Source organism: Planococcus citri, chromosome 5, assembly GCF_950023065.1.
Source record: "Planococcus citri chromosome 5, ihPlaCitr1.1, whole genome shotgun sequence".
Taxonomy (NCBI): Eukaryota; Metazoa; Arthropoda; class Insecta; order Hemiptera; family Pseudococcidae; genus Planococcus; species Planococcus citri.
In genome coordinates, this window is record NC_088681.1 from 59,951,926 (window position 1) to 59,976,097 (window position 24,172).

The window sequence follows — 24,172 nt, forward strand, 5'->3', positions numbered from 1 at the left end:
TTTTTGCAATTTCCACCACAAAAAGAGACTATCTGTTCAACTTTTGGAGAAAAGTAGAACTTCCGGGAATTTTTGGCAAAAAAAACAATACTTTCTAGCCATTCTGTTAAAAAATCAAATGCTCGTGAATTTTTGAAAAAGCCAGAATTTTTAATAATTTTAGGCAAAGACAAAAGATTGGGAATTTCAGTAAAAAGCAGAATTTTCAGTGATAGTTTTTGGCAATTTCTGACAAGAAAACGAGACTTTTGAAACATTTTCGAATAAAAAATGAGCATGTTTTGGAATTTTTGTTTAAAAGCGACAATTACATATTTTTCAAAAAAAAAAAATGACAACTTTTGAGGCGTTTTGATTTAAAAAAGCATAAATTTTTATCAATTTTCGAAAAGGTAAAAAATTTGGTAATCTTTGTCAAAGAACAAGATACATAGGTATTGGAATTTACAAGTACTCATAGCGAAAAGCCAAATTTCAAGAGATGGTTTTTGGAAATTTCTGGCAAAAAAGCAAGATTGTTGGGACAGTAAAAAAAAAAATTTTATGAATGTACTTTTTAGAATTTTTGCTCAAGTGATAATTCTTATCAAAAAACAATATTTTTGGCATAACGCGAGACTTTCTGACAAATACATGACAAAAAATTATATTTTTTTGCAATTTTTAATGCCAACTTTAAATAAATAATAGGTTCAGAGGCTGTCAAAAAAGTTGTACATTTTTAGGATAAATTCAGTGAATTGAAAAAAGTTGGGGAACTTGAGAAGAAAACTTGTGTAGCTAAGTTTGAAAAATCAAATAATTACCAAAAACCGTGGGCTTTTACCTACTTCTCGAATGAAGAAAATTTCAAAAGTATTCGCGTGGCCTCGCTTTGCTTGGGCCAGATCATTTTCCTTTTCAATTCTATGAGTAGAAAAATTGACTTCTTACATCAAAAATAATTTTGTTTTACTTGAAATTTCCCAAAGAAGGCCAACTTCATTCCAGTCATGCGAAACTTCCAAAAAGTTCCAACTTTCGCTAAAATACCTACCAAAAAATGTCATATTTTTCATCAAATATTATTACTAAACCATTTCTATGTAATTTTTGCCAAAATTGGTTCTTTTTTTATTTTGTCCTACAAAAATGAAGAATTGTGAATTTTCAAGAGCTTTTTGTCCTATGCTTGGCTCGAGCCTTATTTCTATTTTTGAAAATGTTATAATTTTCTAAAAAATAAAATAGGTATTAAATCCTTGAAAATCAACAACTTTTTGCATCAAGGATTATGTTATTTTGCGCTTCGAACAACCAGTTTTTCTCAATTGTTGCCCGAGAGCAATTTTTCAAAAATTTTCCAGAATAGAAAAATTAATTTGAAAAATTTTAAATACAGAACCAAATGAATAGAAAAATTAAAATTTTTGCATAAAATAAACATTTTTGAAAATTTAAAATTATTCAACACTTTTGTTTTCAACTCTTCTTCCTAAATTTATTCGAACCACATCTGGCCAAATGGCTGGAAAAATTTATGTGTGGGGGAGGGGGGTGGATCTGAGGTAAACAGTTGGAAATTTAGTCTCACCTTTCCCCTTCCTTCACCAAAACATCACTTCGTCAACGAGAATCATTTTTACGACTAACCAAAAATTACTTGACTCAATTTTGGGGCCAAAATTCTTCAAAAATGCCCAAAACATGATTTAATAGGAATATCTGATGTTCTACGAAAATTTCAGCTCTTTTTGATCAACAGCATGACACTTTTTCGAAAATTTCAAAAATCATTTATGACCAAATTTTAAGCACGAAATTTTTCAGAATCGTTGAGAAAACACTTTCGTCGAGATATGTATTCGAACTTATCACAATGAAATTTCACACTACCTAGTACCTATTTCGATAAGCTGTAAGAGGCTTTTTCAAAAATTCCAGAAGTCATGACCACATCACCCAAGGGCTTATAATATTCTTCAAAATTGCTCGAAAATAGTTTCATCAAAATATTTGAAATTTCCATTCATTTATAATTTTAGATAGGTTGCAAGGCTCTCTTTGTGAATCACTAGATAAAAATATGGTTCCAAAGTGCAGCACACCAATCATGGAAAAATTACGAGTAATCGCGGTCAAGTGGATCACTGATAAGCCTCGATCCCAACTTTCGCCAATAACACGAGCTAAAGTTGATATTATGGACAAATTTTATGATGTTTTTTGGAAAACTGGAATTTCCAAAAAGTCGTCGGATGCTTCAAAAATGACTTGAAACCACCTTAGGTCCATTCAGAATGTTGAAATTAAAAGGTTCAGAATCAATTTCAGCTTTTCAACTTCACTTCAGGAAATCTTTTTGTGGGAATTTCAAATTTAAAAGATGTGCTGGAGGCTCCACAGCTCCACTGCTCCAGAACTGCTAAAAAATGTTTGAAACTGCTTTCGATCGACTCCTACCTGAGGTTGAAACTAAGGTTCAAACCAAATTTCAGCTTTCTAGGTAAATTTGATGAGATTTTGATTTTTTTCTCACCATCAGGTTTGGTTCTTTGATTTGTTTTTCAAAATAAGTGTTCTTTTTGAATAATTTTATGAAACCAGTGAGACTTTTTGAAATTTTTTAGTAGAAAAACGTAAATTATTGGCAATACTTATTGTTAAAAAGATAAAATTTTGGTCAATTTTTAAAAAGTAAAAATTGTTGATAAATTTTTGGAATAAAGCAAGACTTTGAAACCCACATTTCACATACATACTTACTTACTTACTTAGTTTTCAAGTACCTACTCGTACTATGACAAAAGAACATTTGGGGAAACTTCGACTGGGTTCTCATGAAATTCTAAGAAACTAATTGATTTCATATTTTGCTTTGTACTTGTGATCGACAATTGATAATTGTCCTCAAGTCACAATGATAAACTTGCTAGTAGGTATTTTCGAAAACGTAATCAACGTAAGAGCTTTAACTTTTTTTCTCTGACAACAATAATTAGGTATAGTCTCGCCAAAGAATATTTTCATGAAAAAATTCGATCCAGCTTTCGACATGACAATTATTGAGATTTATCCTTCGAATTTCTATTCGGACACATTTGAGTTATTATTTGAAATTTTCACTTTTTTTCATTTTTCGATCTTCAATTTCAGATTAATTTCAATGAAACTTACCAAACAGTACATTGTGATTTATTGTTCACATAAAACGAGTAAAAAAAAATTAAGAATAGGAAAAATAATCATAATAAAAAGTACATAGGTATATTAAGTAACTCTATAATAATGAAAAAAGTATCATAGTTTACCTATAAAATCGATTCATTTTTGGTTCAAGTGATGAGGAATAAGCCATCAATAAGTAGTCGAGAACATCAGTACCGCCAATCGGAATAGAAATTTAAAATCAATTTGCCAGACACTACAGCGCAGTATGTAAATTTAATTTAATCATCCATACACACGAAGCAAAAATTATATTAAACTATTCAAAAAACACCAAAAAATAATATCATCAATTAAACAAAATTTTAAAAAACACATTATTTTTATAACATGAGGATAATATATACAATGAAATGAACTTTTATTACAAGTACTTCAGCTTGAATAACATAACTTCCTCGTCGCTTCCTTAACGCCATAATAGAAAAGAAGATAAAGAAGTTTCGTATATGATTTACGTAGATTCACGAAAATCGTTTCTTTTTTTCGAAAAATCAGCTGCACGTGTTTCTATCTGCAGCAGGAATTCTTCATTTGAAACAAACAAGTCAGTAAATTTGATAAGCTGTTCAATAGGAACAAATGAAGCGCATGCCAATATTCGTTTTTGGATTAAAGGTGACGACGTGAGTTGATTTTTAAAATTCAAGGCGGCATCAACGTCGTTGTAAGCTCCACTGATAAACTCGTCGAATTCTACTGATTTCCGGATAAATACCGGATCAAAATTCCATTGCCCATCAATGGGAAACGTAAGCCGTAATAATTTCTGTTTGAAGTTTCTCGCTGTTTCAATTTCGGGCAGTAAAAAGCATACAACATCATTCACATCGTTAAAATACGCTTTATCCAGGAGTATTCCGCACAACGCAAGGACCACGTTGTTATTAGCCATGACGTTTGTTTTAAATTCAGTAATCTCATCTTCGTTTTGAAAACACAGCTTCATGATTTCATGCAAATCTTTTCCTCGGATTTTAAAAATCAAATAATGCCAGCCATTGCGCCAAAACGCGTTTCTCTGCTCATAAGTGGCGTATGAAAGAATAGCCAACATGAATTTCAACTCTCTCCAGCGCGGCGGATAGCTAATCATGATATTGTCTTGATATACTTTCTCAGTTGATGCGATTTTTTCAACAGCTGAACGTTTCAGGGTTTCCGGAGTGCTGTTCCATACTTCAAAACACAAGTGAAAAAAGTTTGGCCTCTCGTAGCAAGTGAAGAAACCCATAAACTCATATTGCAATATTTTCACGAGCAGATTTGTAAAAGCAATCTCGCTCATCGCATTTTGAACGTATGCCCACGTACGTAAGACAAACTCTTCATCATAAATAGACTTTTCCAACAGAGTATACATCAATTCGCAACCTTTCTCATTAAGAAATTCATCGAGCTGCTGACGGTTCAATTTTGGTAAAATGTACCGAACAAACGATCGTAAATCACGGACGAAAACATCGATAGCTTTTTGTAAACGATTTTCAGGTGGAATACGATTCCAAAAATATTCCAAATATAGTCCATTGTGAGGCATAGATTCATCAAACATCCTTTCTGCGACACTATTGGCTGCCTGATCGTGAGTTTCAATAACAACTGTCCAGTAAACGAGTAGGCGGTAAGCAGTAGAATTTTTCGGCAAGATCGACTCATTCGATAGAAGTGGATAAAACTGTTTGATATTGTCTTCGAAGCAATACGTACAAGCGATTAGAAATTTTTGATTCGGATCAAATCGATCACAACACATCATACGTTTGGCAGTCCTCCCGTAATGAATGGATCCGTCGTAATCGCACACGAAATCTTCGAAGTATTTCAATATACAGGTTTTATGGTCGTATTGAAATTCAAATATTCTTCCGTAATGTCTCTCTAGCCAGCCCTCCATCGAATCTCCGAATATTTTCACATATTTATCAATCATAGGATAAATCACAGAAGGCAAATCAGGAACGAGTATGGTTTTCAATGAGATAAGTTCACCAGATGGACGAAACTCTTTCAATGTATCGCTCGAACGGTATTTATTTATTTCGCAGCGCCATATTTCGAGGCTAATGGCGATCGCTGATAACTCCCTGAGAGGAACTGGAGTTGGATTCAAAATATCGAACACGTCGGAACCGATTTCGTCAGCCATTTGCAAGTCTTGATTAAGACACTATTTCAATCCAAACCTAGAATGGTAATAATCGAATTAGTTTTTAGAAATGAACAACCGACATATGTAAGATAATTGCATAGAAGAAGTTCAAATAGAAATTAATAAATATAGAAGACAAATATTTGAGTTTCAAGAACCGCGGTGAGTGTGTAGTTCATGAGAATATTGTTTTTCAATTCAGAAATTTTGGTACGAAAATCCCCATCACTCGAAATTATCAAAGCAATAAGACATCATGTAATACACGAATTTATTGACCTATAGCAAATTCCAGTACCTCACTTATTAATCTATTACCAGCTAATTCGCTTATTTTAGTATAAGCAGGTCTGAAAAACCAGTTTTAATGATTTTCAAAAAACATACCAATGTTTCGTACAGCTTTTTAACCAGTTTAATGTCTTCACAGCCTATCAAAATTCAAAGACAAATTCTTCGTCAGTAGCATCAAGTTACCCACGACAAGCAATTTTGAAATTAATTATCACTCACAGGGAAAAAAACTTTCATTCACGAAGAAATGTTCAAAGAATAAAAAGAATGACAGAAAATTTAATTATGCGAGTGATAATCACACACACCAGATATCTAAATAATGAAGCAATGAGCCAAGTCGTGCTCCACCAACTGGTTGCTAGTACGTAGTACACCCAGTTGTCTTTAGGATCGCTAATGTCGTTGACATCTTGGAAAATTTCATCAATTTTAACACAATTTATTTTTTATTCAGCTTTGATAGGCTGCTTCGAATTTTTTCAAACATTCAATGTATACCTAATTACCTACGGTGCTGATGCTGAATGAGCAGAAATCGATTTTCCAAACAAAAAGAAAATTACGTATATTTCAATGTGGAGAAAAAAAAACGGAATAGAAAAGCAGAAAATTTCAAAAATTTATATGATTTAGTTTTCAATTTTGAAAAGTTGGTTCCGTTTTGCAACTTTTTGAAAAACAGTCAGTCCATGTCAATTCGACCAAAAAAATGCGATACTTTGATCAAAACTGATTTCATGCAGTTTGAAAGGGTATTGAATTTTGAACTTTTTAAGCATTTTGAAATTTTAAAAATTATGTGCATAGATGTGCATTTTGATACTTTTTCGAAATATTCAAGTTTTGAGATGGGATCTCTTAATGGAGGTGGAGCACCCCCACCCCCAATTTTGAGCTAAACTTTCAAAAAAAAATCTAGGGCATGTGATATATCGAATTGTATGTTTTTGGTAACGCTGAACACGAATATTGCATTAGATTTTTGATTGGACCCCATCCACTGCTCCCAGCACCTCCCCAAGGGGGGTACCCTAAAAAAAATGGCTTCAATCGTGTGACACATGAAATAGCATGTTTTCGGTATCGCTGAACACGAATATAGCCCTAGTTTTTCAAATTGACCTCACCCATGGCTCCCAGAACCTTCTCCAATTGGTAAAAGTCCATAAAATTTGTTGGAGGCCACGTGGATGGGGTCCAACCAAAAATCTGACGTAATATTCGTATTCAGCGTCACCAAAAACATACTATTTGATGTGTCGCACGAAAAAAACCCCATTTTGAACTTTTATCCCATTTGAAGAGGTGTTGGGGGCCGTGGATGGGGTCCAATCAAAAATCTAATGCCATATTCGTGTTCAACGTAACCAAAAACATACAATTCGATATATCACATGCCCCAGATTTTTTTTTGAAAGTTTTGCTCAAGATTGGGGGTGGGGTGCTCCCCCTCCTTTAAGAGATCCCATCTCAAAACTTGAATACATACTTCAAAAAAGCATCAAAAGGTACATCTATGGACATTTTTTCAGAATTTTAAATGGTAGCTCCCACTTACAACGCCATTTTTAAATTTGAACTTTCAATTTAAAAGTCCAACTTTCAAATTTTGAAAATTTTAAAATGCTTAAAAAGTTCAAAATTCAATACCCTTTCAAACTGTGAAATCAGTTTTGATCAAAGTATCATAGTTTTGGAGGAATGCGCTGCTGAAGTTGAGTACCTCGAGACAGCAATGTGAAAATAATGGAAGCCCCCCCGCCCCCTGAGAGAGCTGGGACCAAACTGATTGCGGGTTTCTTACTTACTGGGTGGGTAGATCATCGACTTTTATTAACCTAGACCGCTAATCATACGTGAAAAAAAACAATTGGTTATGTCGCCAACTCTGTGTAATAAACAAACGCAACTGCGCATGAGTCAACAACTGATGGTGTGAGTGTGTGTGTAGATGTGTGTATATTGCTGTTAGTAGTTGAGTTGAGTTTACGGTAAGGGTAAACCGGGGTAAACTCAAAGTCAACTACTAACAGCAATATACACACATATACACACACACTCACATCATCAGTTGTTGACTCATGCGCAGTTGCGTTTGTTTATTACACAGAGTTGGCGACATAACCAATTGTTTTTTTTCGCGTATGATTAGCGGTCTAGGTTAATAAAAGTCGATGGGGTAGATACTCTAAAAAAAATTTGAGCGAAATTGAAAGACATGACTCAAAAAGAAGGCGAGGTTTTCGATAAATTTTGTCAACAAAGTGAGTGTTTTTCAATTTTTGCAAAAAAAATCAATTTCTGGTAAAAAGCAAACATTAACCTCTTTTTCATCCCTGAAAAAGCGACAATTTCTAAAATTTTTGGCAAAAAGCAAGACTTTTGGACAATTTTTTGAAAATAATGAAACTTTTTAAAAACTCTTGAAAAAAATGAGACTATTTACAATTTTTGCAAAAAAACAAAATTTTCAATTAATTTTGGAAAAAACGAGAGTTTTTGTCAAATTTTCTGCAAAAAACCTCAGTCTTTGGGAATTTTTCAGCAAAGCGAAAATTCTTGCGAATTTTCGAAAAAGGGAAAATTTTGTACTGAGTAAATGATTGTTCGTAGAAAGTTCGACTTTGACATATTTAGTTAAGAGCAAAACTGTGTATGAGAATTATTGACAAAAAATGATATTTTTTCGCAACATATTTTGTGATAAAGAATAAAGCGAAATTTTTTGCAACCTTTTGTTTTTGTGAAAAAAACAAACTTTGAATAATTATTGAAAAAAAGAAATATTTTTAACAATATTGTTAAAATGTGAGCTATATTTCTATCCGGAATTTTGTTGAAAAGACGTGAGACAATTCTTTGGCAATTTCCGGCTAATAAGGTAAGCGACAATTGTCTGCAAAAAATAAGACTTTTAGGCAATTTTGACAATTACACGATTTTTTGATATATTTTTGGCAAAAAGCGAAAATTTGTAATTTTCAGCAAAGGAAAGGCTTTGTAATCGATGAAGGAAGGCTACCGAAGCTTTCGTTTTGAGAGTTTGAATTTTATCGCACCCGAAACTTAATTATACCTGCTTCATTTCGAGAACTTTTTGACCAAAAATGGATGTGCTTATTCAAAAATACCAAAAAGCATAAAATTTTGGCGTTGAAGTTACTTATATTGAGAATGATTTTTTTGTACCTCGCAAATTGTAAATTTTCCAAAGCATTCGCCCTCGCGCCTTCACTCCGGAGAAATATAAAATGTTCTGTTCTCTTTTTGCATTTGATTTTCAAATGCCAACCCCTCCCCCTCCCCCTACCAGAAACAAGTTGCGAATTTTAGATTTTGAATTTCAGTACCAACCTTGCAATAAAACAATAATTCAACTTTTTTGTCAAGTAAAAAAAAAAAAGTTTTTGAACATTAGAAATTATTCAACATTTTTGATTCTAACTCCTCCTTCCTAAATTTATTCGAACCACATCTGACTAAGTAATTAGCATGAAAAATACATGAATGAGGTGTGGGGTAAAAAGTTGAGAAAATCTAACGCAGTAAATTAACATTGAGCATATATTCACATACAATGTATTCTTCACAAAACAACAGAAAAGAATGTGATCAAATAAAAAAATTAAAAAAGGGTACGCAATAAAACGTTGTAAAAATATGACTTGACAAAATCATTCCAGAGCAAAAACGTAAAAAAAAACTCTAAAAAATATGCTTTTTAGGTGGATACAACCGAACTATGGATCACAAAGGTACGTCAGCTTGAATTTCGTAACTTCCTCGTCGCTTCCTAAGCACCATGATAAAGCTGAGTTGAAGGAAGGTCTCGATGTATAAAAAGTATTTCTTGCTGTTTCTTTCAAAAAATCAATCGTACGTGTTTTTAACTGCAGCAGGATTTCTTCATTTAGAACAAACAAGTCAGTAAATTTGATAAGCTCTTCTGTAGTAACAAATAAAGCATCGACCGATATTTGGTTTTGGATTGAAGGTGACGACATAAGCTGATTTTTAACATTCGTGGCTACGTCAACGTCGTTACAAGCTTCGCTGATAAATTCGTCGAATTCTTCTGATTTCCGGATAAACGTCCCGCGTGTACTACAAGGATCAAACTGTCGATCATCGAAAAAAGTAGACTGTAACAATTGTTGTTTGAAGTTCCTCGCTGGCTGAATTTTGGGCAGTAAAAAGTTTACGAAATCATTCAAGTCGTTCAAATACATTTCTTGGAGGAGAAATCCGCATAAGCCAAGGACACTGTCGTGATTAGCCATGACGTTTTCCTTAAATCGAGTAATCTCGTCTTCATTATGAAAACATAGCTTCATGATTGCATGCAAATCTTCTCCTCGGATTTTATAAATCAAACGATGCCAGCCATTGTGCCAAAAAGCGTTTCTCTGCTCATAAGTGGCATATGAAAGAATAGCCAACATGAATTTGAATTCTCTCCAGAGCGGCGGCAAGCGCATCATGATAGGCGAGTCTTGATATATTTTCTCATTTGATGCAATTGCTTCAACAGTCGAACGTTTCAAGCTTTCCGGAGCGCTGTTCCATATTTCAAAACATAAAGGATAACTAATGCAGAAACCCATAAACTCGCATTGCAATATTTTCACGACCAGATTTGTAAAAACAATCGTGTTCGTAGCATTTTTAACATATGCCCATGTACGTAAGACGAACTCTTCGTCATAAATAGAATTTGTCAACAGATCATAGATCAATTCGCAACCTTTCTCATTAAGAAATTCATCGAGCTGCTGACGGTTCAATTTTGGTAAAATGTATCGAACAAACGGTCGTAAACCACGCATAAAAAGATCGATAGCTTTTTGTAAACGCTGTTCAGGTGGAACACGATTCCAAAAATATTCCAAAGATGGCCCATTGCGAAGCATGCAATAATCCAACATCGAGTCTACGAGATCAAGGCTTGTAGCAATGTGAAATTTCAGAACAATTATCCAGTAAAAAAGCAGGTTTCCAGTGGAATTACTCGGCAAGATCGATTCCCTCGATATAAGTTGATAAAATTGTCTGATATGATCTTCGAAGCAATACGTACAAGCGATTAGAAATCTTTGACCTTGATCAAATTGATCACAAAGCATCATACGTTTGGCAGTCCTCCCACCATGAATGGATCCGTCGTAATCGCACACGAAATCTTCGAAGTATTCCAACACACTGGTTTTATGGTCGTGTCCGAATTCAAATACTTCTCCGTAATGTCTCCATAGCCAGCCTTTCATCGAATCTCCAAATATTTTGACATATTTATCAATCATAGGATAAATTACAGAAGGCAAATCAGGAACGAGTATAGTTTTCAATGAGATAAGTTCACCAGATGGACGAAACTCTTTCAATGTATTGCTCGAACGGTATTTATTTATTTCGCAGCGCCATATTTCGAGGCTAATGGCGATCGCTGATAACTCCCTGAGAGGAACTGGAGTTGGATGAAGAATATCGAACACGCCAAAAGTGACTTCAGCCATTTGCAATTCTTGATTAAGACACTATTTCAATCCAAACCTACAATGGTAAGTAATGATCAAATTAGGTAGTTTTCAGGAATGAGCAGCCGACACATGTAAGATAATTGCATAGAAGAAGTTCAAATAGAAATTAATAAATATAGAAGACAAATATTTGAGTTTCAAGAACCGCGGTGAATGATTAGTTCATCAGAATTGTATTTCATTTCAGCAAATTTTGGTACGAAAATCCCCATCACTCGAAATTATCAAAGCAATAAGACATCATGCAATACACGAATTTGTTGACCTATGGCAAACTCGAGTACCTCAACTTATTAATCTATTACCAGCTAATTCGGTTTTATCACTCACAGGAAAAAAACTTTCATTCACTAAGAAATATTCACGGAATAAGAAGAACGACCATAAATTCAATTATGCGAGTGATAATCATACACACACACCAGATATCTCATTAATGAAGTAATGCAAAGCCAAGTTGTGCTCCATCAACTGGTTGCAGGTAGTACACCCAGCTTACTTTAGGATCGCTGGTTGTCGTTGACCTCTTGGAAAATTTCATCAATTTTAATGCAATTTATTTTTTATTCAGCTTTGATAGGCCACAATGAATTTTTTCAAACGTGTATACGATGCTGAATAGGCAGAAATCGATCCTCCCTCCCCCCCCCCCCCAAAAAAAAGAGTAAGCAACTTTAGTAACCAAAATAGCTCGAAAAAGAAAATAATAATGGAAAATTGCAAGTAACACATTTCAATGTGGAGAAAAATGACCGGAAAAGATGAACAGACAATTTCAAATTGATATGATATGGTTTTTAATTTTGAAAAGTTGGGTTCGTTTTCAAATTTTTGGTAAGAAAAGTGAGATTTTTGATAAATTTTGCCAATAAAGTGACAATTTTTGCTATTTTTGCAAAAAAAAAATCAATTTTTGTTAAAAAGCAAAATATTTGGACAATTTTTGGAAAAATGTGAGCTTTTTTAGTATTTTTTAATTAAGTATAAAAATGACTTATTTTAGCCGTTTTAAAAGCGAGAATTTCTGAAATTTTTCTGCAAAAAGCAAGACTGACAATAATAAAAGGACTTGTAGGCAATTTCAGGCAAAATAGCTAGATTTTTGGACAATTTTTTGAAAAAGGTTTATCTTTTTTGAAATTTTTGGAAAAAATGAAACTATCGAATTTCTGCAAAAAAACAAAATTTTCAATTAATTTTGAAAAAAACGAGAGTTTTTGTCAATTTTCTTTTCAAAAAAGCGAAAATTCTTCTTCGAAAAAGGGAGAATTTTTTACTAAATAATTTTTAGTAAAAAGTTCGACTTTGACATTTTTAGCTAAGAGCAGAGCTGTACATGAGAATTATTGGAAAAATGATATTTTTGGAAATTTTTTGCAACTTTTTGTTTTGGCGAGGAAAACTTTGAATTATTATTGGAAAAAAAGTAAATATTTTCAACAATTTTGCTAAAATGTGAGCGATGTTTTTTTCCGAAATTTGGTTGTAAAGACGAAACTATTCTTTGGCAATTTCGGGTTAATAAAGTAAGCGACAATTGTCAGCAAGAAATAAGACTTTTCGGCAATTTTGACAATTACAAGATTTTTTGATATTTTTGGCAGAAAGCGAAACTTTGAAATTTTTAGCAAAAGACAGAGCTTTGTAATCGATGAAAGAAGGCTACCGAAGCTACATATCTTTTCGAGAGTTCGAATTTTATCGTACCAGGAACTTAATTATACCTGCTTCGTTTCGAGAACTTTCTGACCAAAAATGGAAGTGCTTATTCGAAAATATTAAAAAACATAAAATTTTGGCGTTGAAATTTCTCATATTGAAAATGATTTTTTTGTACCTCACAAATGGTAAATTCCCTGAAGCTATTCTCCCTCCCCACCCCCCCCCCCAAAAAAAAGAGAAAAAGTTGTGAATTTTCGATTTTGGATTTCAGTACCAACCTACCAACCTAGCAATAAAACAATTCAACTTTTCTGTCAAGCAAAAAAAAAAATCGTAAAATACTGGATGAGATGTGGGATAAAAAGTTGAGAATATCGAGTTTTTTAACCTCATACGTACAAAGCACCTTTCATCTTTTAAAGTCATTACAGTTTCTGGGAAAATGTACCTACATTTTTGATAAGCCACGAAAAAATTGCTGAAGGCTCCGAAACGTCTTGAATCCATCTTCAAGTGATTCGATGAGTCGAAAACAGGGATCAAGCCAAATTTCAGATTTTTGTTTGAATCTGCAAGCCTCAAAATAATTTTTTCAAATATTACGTAAATTTATACAGTGCTGAATTGCCGAAACCGACCCCCCCCCCCTTACAAAATAAAACAAAAAAAAATGAAAAAACGAGTAGGCAACTTTAGTAACCAAAATAGCTTGAAAAAGTAACAAATAAATCATCTGGTATTTTGATTTAAAAATATAGACTGTTTTGCAATAATATTGGTCAATAAAGTGAGATTTTTGGAAACTCTCGGCATCAAAGTGAAAATTTTTGCTATTTCTGCCAAAAAATTCAATTTTTGATGAAAAATCAAAACTTTTGGACAATTTTTTGAAAAAATGTGGAACTTTTGAAATTTTTTTTTTTACCAAAAAAAAACTATTTTTCGTCGTTTTGCTAGAAATTACAATTTTTTCGTATCTACTTAAAAAATTGAGAATTGCTGACAATTTTTGCCAAACAATTTTAGAGAAAGGAGGAGCTTTTTCTCAATTTCTGGCAAAAAAATCTAGACTTTCGGACAATTGTAATTTTTGAAAAGGCAAGAATAAAATTTTCAATAATACATTAGCATAATTATTTTTAATTAATCACCGATTTACAGGATTGAATTACAATACTCGTAAATATAAGACATGGATTATTTACACAACAATAAAATAAAGTTATAAAATGAAAATTAAAAAAAAATCAACAAAGAGATGAATTAGAATGCAAAAATCTGGCTCGACAAAAACATTCCACACCACGAATCTATGAAAAAAAATTGTTCAACTAGGTGTGATTTTTACATTATTCTACCAAAACTAGATCATAAATAGCTCAGCTCAAATCTTGAAACTTCTTCATTACCTTCCAAACACCATGATAAAAGAGGTGTGATCGAAGATTTCGGTACCACATATTCAAAATCAGCTGCATCATTCTTTAAAAAATCAATCATGCGAGTTTTTACCTCAAGAAGAATTCGCTCAGTCGAGGCAAAAGTTTCGATAAACGCAATAAGTTGCTTGGAAGGTAAAACTAAAGCACGGCTTGTGTAACATTGATTGACGAAAGGTGACGACATGAGCTCATTTTTAAAGTCTGTAGACTGATCGACATTTTCATAAGCATCTCTAATAAATTCATCGAATTCTTTATGTTTCATGACGATCCATGCGAAACTACGAGTACCACAAAATCCATCATTGAGAAAAGCTAACCGTAGTATTTTTTGTTTAAAATTTCTGGCTGCTTGTATTTCCGGTAATAACAATCTCACGAGTTGATTAATTTCGTCGAACAACGTCAACAGCAGTAATCGTCTAAAAAAATCATGCTTTATATCCTCATCGAAGTATTTCCTCATTGCTATCACATCTTCTTCTCGTAAACGTAGCATCATTTTATCTAAATCTTCGACCACTTTGACTGTTGTTTTATAAATCAAATATTGCCAACAATTATGCCAAAAAAGGTTCCTCTGATCATAGGTGGCGTGAGAGAGGACAGCCAATAAGACCTTAATTTTTCTCGAGGTTAATGGATCTCCAATACAGTTGAATATGGCTTCAAATAATTCATTATTCGATGCAATGTCTCTAACAGCCGAACGTTTCAAATTTTCTGCAGCAGTGTACCATATTTCAAAACATAATCGAACAAAATTATCAAGATCGCGTCTATCATCGACCCGATATTCCAATTCGGAACTCACGCAGTCTCTCGTAACCTCATTTTGCATCAATTTCACGATCAGATTTGTGAAAGCAATCTCGTTCATTGCGTTTTTAACGTAAATCCACGTCGATAGAATGACTCCTTTATCATAACAAGATTTTTCCAACAGAGCATATAACAATTCACAGCCATTTTCATGAAGAAATTCATTGAGCTGTTGATCGTCCAATTTTGGCAAAATGAATCGAACAAACGATGGTAAATCATTGATATAAAGATCGACAGCTTTCCGCAAACGATTCTCCGATGGAATAAGATTCCAAAAATATTCCAACAATGGTCTATTGTGAGGCATGAATTTATCAAACATCAGTTCTTCGATAGGAGGTAGAGTTATCCAGATATCATTTTCGAGAAAACCAATCCAATACGCGAATTGCGGATTTTCAAAATATTTTTTATACAGCGAGTCTGTCTTTTTCAATCCAAATGGCCAAATTCGTATGATATCGTCTTTGAAACAATACGTACAAGCGATTAGAAACTTCTGATCGACATTAAATCGATCACAATGCATCATACGCTCGGCAGTTCTCTCGTAATGAATAGTTCCGTCGTAATCGCATACAAAATCCTCGAAGTATTCCAAAACAGTGTTTTTATGGCCGAAATGAAAATGAAATAGCGTTAGATGATGTCTCCTTAGCCAGTCTCTCATCGAATCTCCAAATATTTTGACATATTTATCAATCATAGGATAAATTATCGATGGCAAATCGCGAATCATGGGTTTCGATAAGATAGGTTCCTCAGATGGACAAAACTCGTTCAATGTATTACTCGAACGGTATTTATTTATTTCGCAGCGCCATATTTCGAGGGTAATGACGATCGCTGATAACTCTCTAAGAGTAATAGGAGTTGGGTGCAAAATATCGAACACATCTGAAGCGATTTTAGCCATTTGCAATTCTCGATAAAGACACGATTTCAATCCAAACCTAGAATGGTAATGATCGAATTAGTTTTTAGGAATGAACAGCCGACTGGTGACCACATTTGCATAAGTTCCAATAGAAATTACTAAAAATAGAAGACAACTATGCGAGTTTCAAGAAACGTGGTGAATATGTTTAGTTCATTAGAATTGTTTCTCAATTCAGAAATTTTGGTACGAAAATACCCATCACTCGAAATTATCAAAGCAATAAGATTGTGACCGATATTACATCATGTAAGTAGGTAATACACGAATTTGTTGACCTATGGCAAATTCGAGTAGCTACCTCACTCTTATTAGTCTATTACCAGATAATTCGCGTAATTATTTTATAAGCAGGTTCGAGAAATCGGTTTTAATGATTACAATGAAACTTACTAATGTTTCGTACAACTTTTTAACCAGTTTAACGTCTTCACAGCCTCTCGAAATTCGAAGACAAAATCATTTTTAAGTAGCATCAAGTTACCCTCGACAAGAAACTATGAAATTATTAATCACTCAATGGAATAAAACTTTCCTTCACTGAGAAATATTCAAAGTAAGGAGAACGACCATAAATTCAACTATGCGAGTGATAATGACACACACGATATCTCAATATCAATAATGAAGCAATGTAAAGCCAAGTGGTGCACCAACTGGTTGCTGGTAGTACTCCCAGCTGTCTTTAGGATCGCTGGTGTCGTTGACATCTTGGAAAATTTCATCAGTTTTGCTTAGCTGCAAAGTGTGCGTAGCTAGCTGCCTTTTCTACAGCTATAACCGATATTACATCTAGGTAGTGCATAAGTGAATCAACCATGTCACAGTGATGAGAATTTTTGAAACTCTCACTGCTTCAAAATAATAATTGTTTTTCAGTGTTTTCATATTTTCCAAATTACAATAGGTATTTCAGAATAATTTATAAGCTTGTATTGCTTCTAAATTAAGAAATTTCTAGTTGTTTTTCATAGTTTGCATTGTTTTAAGATTTACAAAATTTCAAATCAATTTCCCAAATTCCCCATCACTACAATTTCATAAAGTTTTCAATAAATTTTCAGAATTTTGCATTGCTGCTGAGTTAGGAAATTTGCAATCAATTTTTAGAATTCACATTGCCTCTAAATAGTCAAATTTTGAATAATTTTTCAGAATTCTTATTGTTTTTAAATTAAAAATTTTCAAATTCAATTTTCAAGTTCATATTGTCCACGAATTGTAAAACGTTTACTCAATTTTTGGAATTCACATTGCCTCCAATTTTTCAGAATTCTCATCTTCTTCATAAATATTACAATACTTATTTCATATAATTTTCAAGTTCACATTATCTGCAACTTACAGAACTTTTAATCAATTTTTGGAATTCTCAGGGTCTCTAAATACAAATTTTCATATCATTTTTTTTAGAATTTCCATTGTCTTCAAATTTATAAATTTTCAAACCAATTTTCAGAACTTGCTTTTTATTCTAAATTAAGAATTAAATCTTATAAAATATGTTAAGAATTTGCATTGCCTCTAAATTACACGAAAAAAAATATGGGTAATTTTTACAAAAAAATTTAACTAAATACTGGTATTTAGCACAATTAAGTACCAGATCCCATTCAATAATTTTTACTGTAATCGTATAGTAAAAATTATCATTTTAATAAATTTTGCTATAGGTACCAATAGTAAAAATCATTTTGTTTTAATAATTTTTACTAAATCATGATAATAAAAATTACATGTTTCAATTGTACAAAAATTAGTTTAATTACTCATTTTGAAGTAATTTTTAAATTATAAGTAAAAAGTTAAAAATTATTCATGTCAAGGTAATTCTTACTATACTTATGGCTATAGGTAGACAAAAAATTAATGAAATGAATTTTTAGTTAGCAAATGATATCATAATTCATAACTCAATTTCAGCATTATTTTTGCCCCATTATCATGTACTCCATAGGTAACTCCAAAGCATTTACCTATCCAATTTTCCTACGAAAAATCTGTCACCTACCTACTTACCTCACGGGGATTCGAACCTGGGTCCCTAAATTTCCTATTCCTACCTACATGCCCTAATCACTCAGCCACGAATTCACTACGAGGGTTGAGGCATTAAAATAATATATTTGTTTGGTGAACGCCCCACCAAACCACTCCCACTTGGAATTTACAGCTAACAGACCGGGGGTGTAACAGGGTACAATGAAACACAGCTGGTGATGGAATAGACTGGGGGTATAGCAAGGTACAATGAGCGGCAGGTGTTCTACAATACCCCTTTTCCCTTTTTTAGGATTTAACGCATTAAAATAATGAACTAAAATTGCAATTACTCAGCAATTACCCATCCGAATTGAATGAAAATTAATCTATTCCCTCCGCCTTAAACAGTGGCGTAGCCAAGGGGGGGCGAAGGGGGCCATGGCCCCCCCCTTGCGAGCGAAAATTTGAAAGAAAACATGCAAAAATGGACGTTTTTTCGTTGTTTGTGATAAAATAATATTGTGTCGTAGGTACCTACTAAATATACGTTCGTATATTCGATACCTACTGACTAATTACCTACTCGAATAAGCAGGTAATCGGATACGGAGATGTACTAGTGTAATTGTAATAAAGCTAATTACTTACCTCGGCTATGGGTTTTACAGTACACTACCGAACACAATAAATTATCATACGCAAGGTTCGTATAAACGAATGTATTTGTCAATAAAGACAACTTAAAACCGACTCGGAGCACTTCAAAGGGTTCAACACAACGATTATTCGGGGGGAATTACAAATTACGTTAACACTACTAAATTATTACTAAATTATAAAATATACAAAAACACTTTAAACCTAGGGCCGGAGCTCTAAAGAATTAAGGACATATTAACTTGGCAACTCGTATACTCGCGGATTCGAACTACGAGTTGGTCCATTTGCCAAAGAAGCTGGAAGGCTCATTTGACACCTTGACCACTCATTGTTACCAACCACATCACCGAACGGTGCTGGAAGGGTTAAATTACCTGTTTATACACATACGTGTTACCATTAAGGCATATCCGTCTAACATATGCCCTCCGAGGTTTACTCAGCTATGACTCAGCGAGCTAAGTTCCCAGCAGAGGAAATCACGGTGTGAGACATAGACATGACTTAATGATAACACTGTCCGTACGGACCCTGCTGCCCCCCATGAGTTTCTCGGATGAGAAATTGGTGAGCAGAGAAGAAAGAAGAAAATCTATTCCCTCCGCCTTAAACAGTGGCGTAGCCAAGGGGGGGCGAAGGGGGCCATGGCCCCCCCCCTTGCGAGCGAAAATTTGAAAGAAAACATGCAAAAATGGACGTTTTTTCGTTGTTTGGACCCATTTTTTCTAACAATTTTCGCTCTCGCTTCGCTCGAGCAGTAATTTTACCTTCATTTTCATGAAATCACCACAGATCACAATAGATTTCCAGAAAATTACCCCACATTTCGATTTTTCATTCCTAAAAATCTGGTTTTGCCCCCTCCTTGAGAAAATCCTGGCTACGCCACTGGCCTTAAAGATTCTCAAATGGTGTCCAATACGTACGAAAAACGGTTGGATAGCTTAAGAGAACATTCATTGTAATTGAAATTTCAATTTCTCAAAGCGAAACCAATAGTGTGCTACGCACACTAAAAACAACAACAACAACAACAAACTGAGTAAAACAACATTAGTAACCAAAATAGCTCAAAAAAGTAACCAAAAAATTGAAAATTCCGAGTAACACATTTCAATGTGGAGAAAAACGACTGGAATCAAAAAACAGAAAATTTCAAAAATTGATATGATAGGTAAGATTTTTATAAATTTAAAAAGATGGTTCCGTTTTGCAATTTTTTGGCAAAAGAAGGTGAGATTTTTGATAAAAGTTGTCAACGAAGTGAGAATTTTTACAATTTTTGGTAAAAAGCAAAATATTTGGACAATTTTTGAAAAAATGTGAGGCTTTTTTGGAACTTTTTCTTGCAAAAAAAACTGATTTTAGACGTTTTGCTAAACATTACCCTTTTTTCATTCTTGAAAAATAAGCGAGAATTTTTGAAATTTTTGGCAAAAAGCAAGACATTTGACAATATTTCAGCAGGAAGAAGGGCTCGTTGGCAATTTCTGGCAAAAAAGTTGAACTTTTTGGGGAAAAAATGAAACTTTTTTTAAAACTTTTGGAAAAAATGAGACTTGTTGAAATTTTAGCAGAAAAAAACAACAAAATTTTCAATTATTTTTGGAAAAAACGAGAGTTTTTGTCAAATTCCTGCAAAAAAAACTACAGTTTTCGGCAATTTTTCACCAAAAAAGCGAAAATTCATGTACATTTCCGAAAAATTAAGAATTTTTTACTAAAATGATGTTTAATAAAAAGTTCGACTTTGACATAAGGTATTATTAGCTAAGAGCAGAGCTGTGTATGAGAATTATTGACAAGAAAATAATGACATTTTTTCGCAATTTTTGTTGGACAAAAAGTAAATATTTTTAACAATTTTGCCAAAATGTGAGCGAGACTTTTTTCCGAATTTTCATTGAAAAGGCGAGACTATCTATTCTTTGGCAATTTCGGGCTAATAAAGTAAGTGACAATTTTTTAAGGCACAAAATGAGACTTTTCAGAAATTTTGATAATAATTACAAAATTTTATAACGTTTTTGGCAGAAATTGTAATTAATTATAGATTTACATGATAGAAACATTTTTTAAACAACAAGACCAAAATGAAAAAATAAAATGAAGAAGCGAACAAAGAAGAGATGATTAGAATGTAAAAAATCTGGCTCGACAAGATTATCAAAGAACACAAATTTTACGAAGAAATCGTTTAACTAGAAGCGATTTTCAAATTATTCCATCAAAACTACATCATATGTACGTAAATACGACTAGCTCAGCTCAAATTTTGAAACATTCTGACCCAGAAAAAAATCATTTTCCTGGTTACCTTCCAAACACCAAAAACGTGCGAATTTTCGATTTCGGATTTAAGTACCAACCTTGCAATAAAACAATTTAACTTTTTTGTCAAGTAAAAAAAATTGTTTTTGAATATTACAAATTATTGAACATTTTTGTTTCCAACGCCTCCTTCCAAAATTTATTCAAACCACATCTGAATAATTAGCATGAAAACTACTGGATGAGTTGTGAGGTAAAAAGTTGAGAAAATCTAACGCAGTAAAATTAACATTGATCATCTATTCACATATGTACAATGCATTCTTCATAAAACAGCAGAATATAATGTTATCAGATAAAAAAATGTAAAAAGTATACGAGTAATACTGACAAATGTGATTATACGAGTAAAGAACTGAATTTCGCTTCGTAGGTAATAAAATGTTGTAAAAAGTACGAGTATGGCTCGACAAGATCATTCAAGAACAAACATATGAAAAAACTCACAAAAATGTGCTTGTCAAGTGGGTACAATCCAACTATGGATCACTAAGGTACTTGAGCTTGAATTTCGCAACCTCTTCGTCGCTTCCTAAACACCACGATAGAACTGAGATGAAAGGAGGTCTGGATTTAGTATCTCTTGCTGTTTCTTTCAAAAAATCAATCATACGTGTTTTCAACTGCAGCAGGATTTCTTCATTCGAAACAAATAAGTCAGTGAATTTGATAAGCTGTTCTGTAGGAACAAATAAAGCAATGTCCAATATTTGGTTTTGGATTGAAAATGACGACACGAGTTGATTTTTAAAATTCTTGGATTCATCAACGTCGTTATAAGCTCCGCAGATAAATTCGTCGAATTCTTCTGATTTCTGGATAAACATCTTACTAAAATCACTTGGCCCATCATCGAGAAAAGTAAACTGTAATAATTGTTGTTTGAAGTTTCTTGCTGTTTGAATTTCGGGCAGTAAAAAGTTCACGAAATCATTCAAGTCGTTCAAATACATTTCTTGGAGGAGAAATCCGCATAAGTCAAGGACCTCGTTGTGATTAGCCATGACGTTCTCCTTAAATCGAGTAATCTCGTCTTCGTTTTGGAAACATAGCTTCATGATTGCATGCAAATCTTCTCCTCGGATTTTATAAATCAAACGATGCCAGCCATTGTGCCAAAAAGCGTTTCTCTGCTCATAAGTGGCATACGAAAGAATAGCCAACATGAATTTAAATTCTCTCCAGAGCGGCGGCAAGCGCATCATGATAGGCGAGTCTTGATATATTTTCTCATTTGATGCAATTGCTTCAACAGTCGAACGTTTCAAGCTTTCCGGAGCGCTGTTCCATATTTCAAAACATAAAGGATAACTAATGCAGAAACCCATAAACTCGCATTGCAATATTTTCACGACTAGATTTGTAAAAATAACCTCATTCGTAGCATTTTTAACATATGCCCACGTGCGTAAGACGAACTCTTCGTCATAATTAGAATTTGTCAACAGATCATAGATCAATTCGCAACCTTTCTCATTAAGAAATTCATCGAGCTGCTGACGGTTCAATTTTGGTAAAATGTGCCGAACAAACGATCGTAAATCACGCGTAAAAAGATCGATAGATTTTTGTAAACGCTGTTCAGGTGGAACACGATTCCAAAAATATTCCAAAGATCGCCCATCGACAGGCATGCAACAATCAAACAACAATTTTACAATACCAAGGCTCGCCTGAATGTGATTTTCCAGAAACATTTTCCAGTAAATGAGTAGCAGCTTTTCAATGGAAGAATTCGGCAAGATCGACTCGAACGATATAAGTGGATAAAATTGTCTGGTATCGTCTTCGAAGCAATACGTACAAGCGATTAGAAATTTTTGATCTGGTTCAAATCGATCACAAAGCATCATCCTTTTGGCAGTCCTCCCGTAATGAATGGATCCGTCGTAATCGCACACGAAATCTTCGAAGTATTCCAATACACAGGTATTATGGTCGTATTGAAATTTAAATATTCTTACATAATGTCTCCCTAGCCAGCGCTTCATCGAATCTCCGAATATTTTCACATATTTATCAATCATAGGATAAATCACAGAAGGCAAATCAGGAACGAGTATAGTTTTCAATGAGATAAGTTCACTAGTTGGACGAAACTCTTTCAATGTATTGCTCGAACGGTATTTATTTATTTCGCAGCGCCATATTTCGAGGCTAATGACGATCGCTGATAACTCCCTGAGAGGAACTGGAGTTGGATTCAAAATATCGAACACGTCGGAACCGATTTCAGCCATTTGCAAGTCTTGATTAGGGCACTATTTCAATCCAAACCTAGAATCGTACATAATGATTGAATTAACACTGAGAAATGGGCAGGTAACATGACTACAATAAAATAGAATGCGAACAGACAGAAGACGACTACATAATTTGAGTTTCATGAACTAGTAAGTATGTTGAATGTCTAAGTCACGTATTTGCTAACTTGTCCAAAATTTCAATACCTCACAAATTAAGTACACTGTGAAAACAGGTAAGCAGTTCTCAAAAACTAGTTTAATGATTCTCGTGAATATTACCTACTAACCTGTTGGACAACTTTTCTTCAGTTTCAATATCTTCACAGCCTATCAGATCAATAATTTGAAACAATTTCACTGTCGATTTGATATAAAATATACACGAATAGAACTTTCATAACCATAAGTCAAGCGATATAATTTACACACATTCGATAGTATCTCGAAACCTCAATACGAAACAATGTAAACCAGGTCACTCTGCCACCTCAAACTGGTTGCTAGTAGTGCACCTAAATTTTTCCAGGATCGCTTGCGTCGTTGACAGTATATTCGTAACACACCGTAGCCATCTTCTTGGTTCCAGAAAATACTATTTTGGACTATTTACGAATTCCAATCATCTCGAAACAATTTGTTAATCATCCTAGATCTTCTTCGTAGGAGCTTTCGAAGTGTTTTAACCTCATACAAAGCACCTTTTATCATTTTAAGTCATTTTGATATTTTCAAAAACCGAACCAAATTGAAAGTGACTTCAAGCACCCTAAAAGTTGCTGGAGGCTCCAGAACGGCTTTAATTTATTATTGTCAAGTAAATCAATCTTTGGTAAAAAGCAAAATACCTATTTGGACAATTTTCGGCAAAATGTGAACTTGTTCGGAATTTATTT

At 33.5% G+C, this 24,172-nt stretch overlaps 4 protein-coding genes across 7 annotated transcripts in view; all 4 read right to left on the reverse strand.

The window, feature by feature from the left end:
- Positions 1-3,158: 3,158 nt before the first annotated feature.
- Positions 3,159-5,959, reverse strand: LOC135848802 (uncharacterized). Its single transcript, XM_065368829.1, has 2 exons — positions 5,747-5,959; positions 3,159-5,393 (listed from the first exon to the last, which is right to left on the reverse strand). The coding sequence occupies exon 2, from the start codon at positions 5,354-5,356 to the stop codon at positions 3,662-3,664; it is 1,695 nt and encodes a 564-aa protein (XP_065224901.1). The 5' UTR covers positions 5,357-5,393; positions 5,747-5,959; the 3' UTR covers positions 3,159-3,661.
- A 3,245-nt stretch (positions 5,960-9,204) lies between these two features.
- On the reverse strand, positions 9,205-11,636 carry LOC135848798 (uncharacterized). Of its 2 annotated transcripts, none has more exons than XM_065368822.1 (2): positions 11,524-11,636; positions 9,205-11,206 (listed from the first exon to the last, which is right to left on the reverse strand). In XM_065368822.1, exon 2 carries the CDS (start codon positions 11,167-11,169, stop codon positions 9,397-9,399), a length of 1,773 nt encoding a protein of 590 aa, XP_065224894.1. In that variant the 5' UTR covers positions 11,170-11,206; positions 11,524-11,636; the 3' UTR covers positions 9,205-9,396. The 2 variants fall into 2 exon arrangements, with proteins under 2 accessions (XP_065224894.1, XP_065224895.1); XM_065368823.1 differs by having other exon boundaries at positions 11,478-11,628.
- Positions 11,637-13,979: 2,343 nt separating this feature from the next.
- On the reverse strand, positions 13,980-16,693 carry LOC135848796 (uncharacterized). The gene is made up of 2 exons (XM_065368820.1): positions 16,453-16,693; positions 13,980-16,075 (listed from the first exon to the last, which is right to left on the reverse strand). Exon 2 carries the CDS (start codon positions 16,036-16,038, stop codon positions 14,224-14,226), a length of 1,815 nt encoding a protein of 604 aa, XP_065224892.1. The 5' UTR covers positions 16,039-16,075; positions 16,453-16,693; the 3' UTR covers positions 13,980-14,223.
- A 4,560-nt stretch (positions 16,694-21,253) lies between these two features.
- Positions 21,254-24,172, reverse strand: part of LOC135848801 (uncharacterized) — a 42,992-nt gene continuing 40,073 nt past the window's right edge. Inside the window, exons 1-2 of one of the 3 annotated variants that reach the window (XM_065368825.1) lie at positions 23,559-23,756; positions 21,254-23,310 (exon numbers count right to left, since the gene is read on the reverse strand). In XM_065368825.1, the coding sequence (XP_065224897.1) occupies positions 21,513-23,273 (1,761 nt within the window). In that variant the 5' untranslated portion in view covers positions 23,274-23,310; positions 23,559-23,756 and the 3' untranslated portion in view covers positions 21,254-21,512. Of the gene's footprint in view, positions 23,311-23,558; positions 23,757-24,172 lie in introns of those variants that run through there. The other 2 variants (XM_065368824.1, XM_065368826.1) reach the window with 2 other exon arrangements.